At 37.1% G+C, this 3,309-nt stretch overlaps 1 protein-coding gene across 1 annotated transcript; it reads left to right on the forward strand.

Moving 5' to 3' along the window:
- Positions 1-1,239: 1,239 nt before the first annotated feature.
- On the forward strand, positions 1,240-2,100 carry LOC142530438 (uncharacterized). Its single transcript, XM_075636273.1, has one exon. It carries the CDS (start codon positions 1,240-1,242, stop codon positions 2,098-2,100), a length of 861 nt encoding a protein of 286 aa, XP_075492388.1.
- Positions 2,101-3,309: the final 1,209 nt, after the last annotated feature.

The raw sequence follows: 3,309 nt of genomic DNA on the forward strand, positions 1-3,309 counted from the left end.
AGGGTCAACCAAAAATCATTCAAAAACTAGACCGAACCATTACCACAATAGCCGACCTGTTCAAAAGAGATACCGGTTGAGTGACAACGATATATGGTCCAAACAACATACTGGAAAGAAAAGACACTGTATACACCACCTGATTATGCACATAACAGCTATCTCCTTAGGGCACATCATGAAAAATTCTTTAGGATAATTCAAGTGTGGATTCCTAAGGGTCTAATAAGCTCAGGACCCAAATAGGAAAGGGTACCAATTTTTCTTTTCAATAATGTTAGGTGTCAAAGAAAAAGAACTTGGAGGAATCAATCTGGTTCCTGGATAGTGGCTTTTCTAGACACATGACTGGAAGCAAAGATCTCCTGTCAGAAGTAATCAACTACAAAGGTCCAACAATCACTTCCGGTGACAATTCTAAAGGTAAAGCTGTTGGTAAGGATAAGATTATCCACGGCAAAATTATTATTAGAGATGTATTTTCTTGTAGAAAATCTATGTTGTAAACTGATAAGCATAAGCCAACTATGTGACAGTGGTTACACCGTAGAATTTCAAAAACTCATATGTACTGTCAAAACCGCTGCAGGTAATATCATGTTAACTGGTCATAGAGAGCAAAATACATACAAAGTTAAATGGAATGATGACTGTCTTAGCACACCTACCTGTTTTGTTGTCTTAAATGGAAATAAAAATTGGCTTTAGCATAAACGACTCAATCATCTTAATTTCAAATCTATTGCCACTATCGGCAAACTTAAATTAGTATCTGGATTGCCTAACATTGATTTTGCCAAAGATAGAATTTGCAATGCTTGTCAGTTAGGTAAACAAGTCCGGTCAACATTCAAGAGCAAAGGAAGAAACTCATCAGCAAGATGCCTGGAACTTCTTCATATTGACTTGTTCGGACCAATACCCGTAACAAGCTTAGGGGGAAAGAAATACACTCTCGTAGTAATTGATGATTTCTCCAGATTTAGATGGGTAACATTTCTAAACTCCAAAGACCAAACCGCTGATCAACTAACCAAGCTGCTCAACAGACTTCAAAACGAGAAAAGTGAAGCAGTTGAAAGAATAAGGAGTGACAGAGGAACTGAATTTCTAAACTGATTCCTGTTATCCTATCTTGAAGATCATGGCATAAAACATGAATTATTAGCAGCAAGATCACCTCAACAAAACGGAGTAGCTGAAAGAAGAAACCGCACATTGAAGGAAGCAGCTAGAACCATGCTAGCTGAATCTGGTATCTCAAAAAGGTTCTGGGCTGAAGCCATCAACACAGCCTGTTATACTCAAAACCGGTCCATGATCAATAAAAATCATGAGAAAACTCTTTATGAAATTTGGACTGGCAAGCAGCCAGAAGTTGGATACTTTCGCATCTTTGGTTGTAAGTGTTTCATTCACATTAATGGCAAAACACATCTCACTGCTTTTGATGTTAAAGCTGATAATGGCACCTTTTTAAGATATTCAGCAGTGAGCAAAGCATACAGAGTTTATAACCAAAGAAATCTCACTGTTGAAGAATCTATACTCATTGTATTTGATGAATCATTTATATGTCATGACAACAGTTGCAACAATATACATGATTTAATAAATAATCTTGATGCAACTAACCTTGAAGCAAGCAGTGATGATGAGGTAGATCTGAGAAAAATAGGGGGAATCACATCAAAAGAAAATCCAACCGCTCAAGAACAAACTCAACAGGTGAACGAACCAGAGGACATCCAACAAACGCATATGGAAGTAGCACTGGAGCGAGAAGAAGGAATTATTCAACCAACCGAGCTAAATCCATGTGGACCATGTCTCCAGTGGAAAAAAGATCATCCACTTGAGCTGGTCATCAGTAACCCTACTGCTCCTCTTAGAACTAGAAATCAAATGATAAATGAAGTTATGCATGCTGCATTTGTTTCTCAGATAGAACCTAAGAAAATTGATGATCTATTACTTGACTCAAATTGGATAGAGGCCATGCAAGAAGAACTTATACAGTTTGAAAGAAGTAAAGTTTGGCATCTAGTCCCTCGGCCTAATAACACTCATGTGATTGGAAATAGAAGGGTATTCAGATAAACAAAATGGATGAAAACGGTTTGATTATAAGAAACAAGGATAGACTTGTAGCTCAGGTCTATAGACAAGAAGAATGTATAGACTTTGATGAATCCTTTGCCCCTGTCGCCAGGTTAGAAGATATAAGAATATTTCTGGAATTTGTAGCATTTAAGGATTTCAAAGTATATCAAATGGATGTTAAATCTGCATTTTTGAATGGATTATTAAATGAGAAAGTTCATGTAGAACAACCACCTTGTTTTATTAATCACACTTTTCTTGATTAAGTTTACAAACTGGACAAAGCTCTGTATGGACTGAAGCAGGCACCGAGAGCATGGTATGACACGTTAACCAAATTCTTGCTTGAACATGGTTTCTCAATTGGAACAGTTGATAAAACAATGTTTACATTCTCAAAAAATGATCATTCATTGTTTGTACAAATATATGTAGACGATATTATTTTTGGATCAACTAACCCTAAGCTATGTGATAGATTCTCTAAGATGATGCAGGAGCAATTTGAGATGAGCATGATGGGCGAATTAAATTACTTTTTAGGACTGCAAGTCAAGAAGTCCGAAAATGGAATATTTATCAATCAAGCCAAATACACTCGAAATATGCTAAAGAAATTCGGCAAGGAAAATTGCTCTCAAGCTTCCATCCCAATGAGCTCATCAATTAAACTGGATAGAGATGAAGCGGGAATCTCTGTAGACACAAAAATGCACAGAGTGTTAATAGGTTCTTTGCTATACTTGACTGCCAGCCGACCGGACATTATGTTTGCGGTTTGTTTATGCGCACGGTTTCAAGCTAAACCTATGCGATCTCATTTTATTGTGTCTAAACGTATCCTTAAATATCTTAAAAGAACTACTAATGTGGGTCTCTAGTATCCCAAAGATTCAAGTCTTAATCTTGTAGGATATTCAGATGCAGATTATGTGGGGTGCAAAGTCGACAGAAAGAGTACAAGCGGTTCATGTCAATTTTTAGATGAACGGTTGATTTCATGGCTTAGTAAGAAACAAACGTCAATTGCTACATCAACCGCTGAAGCAGAATATCTTGCGGCTAGAAGTTGCTGTGCTCAGATGCTTTGGATACAACAACAATTAAAAGATTATGGCATCAAAGCTACTGAATCACCCATTTTCTGCGATAACACCAGCGCAATAGCAATCACATACAACCCACTTATGCACTCTCGGACAAAAC

This window comes from Primulina tabacum, chromosome 17, assembly GCF_025594145.1.
Source record: "Primulina tabacum isolate GXHZ01 chromosome 17, ASM2559414v2, whole genome shotgun sequence".
Classification (NCBI taxonomy): domain Eukaryota; kingdom Viridiplantae; phylum Streptophyta; class Magnoliopsida; order Lamiales; family Gesneriaceae; genus Primulina; species Primulina tabacum.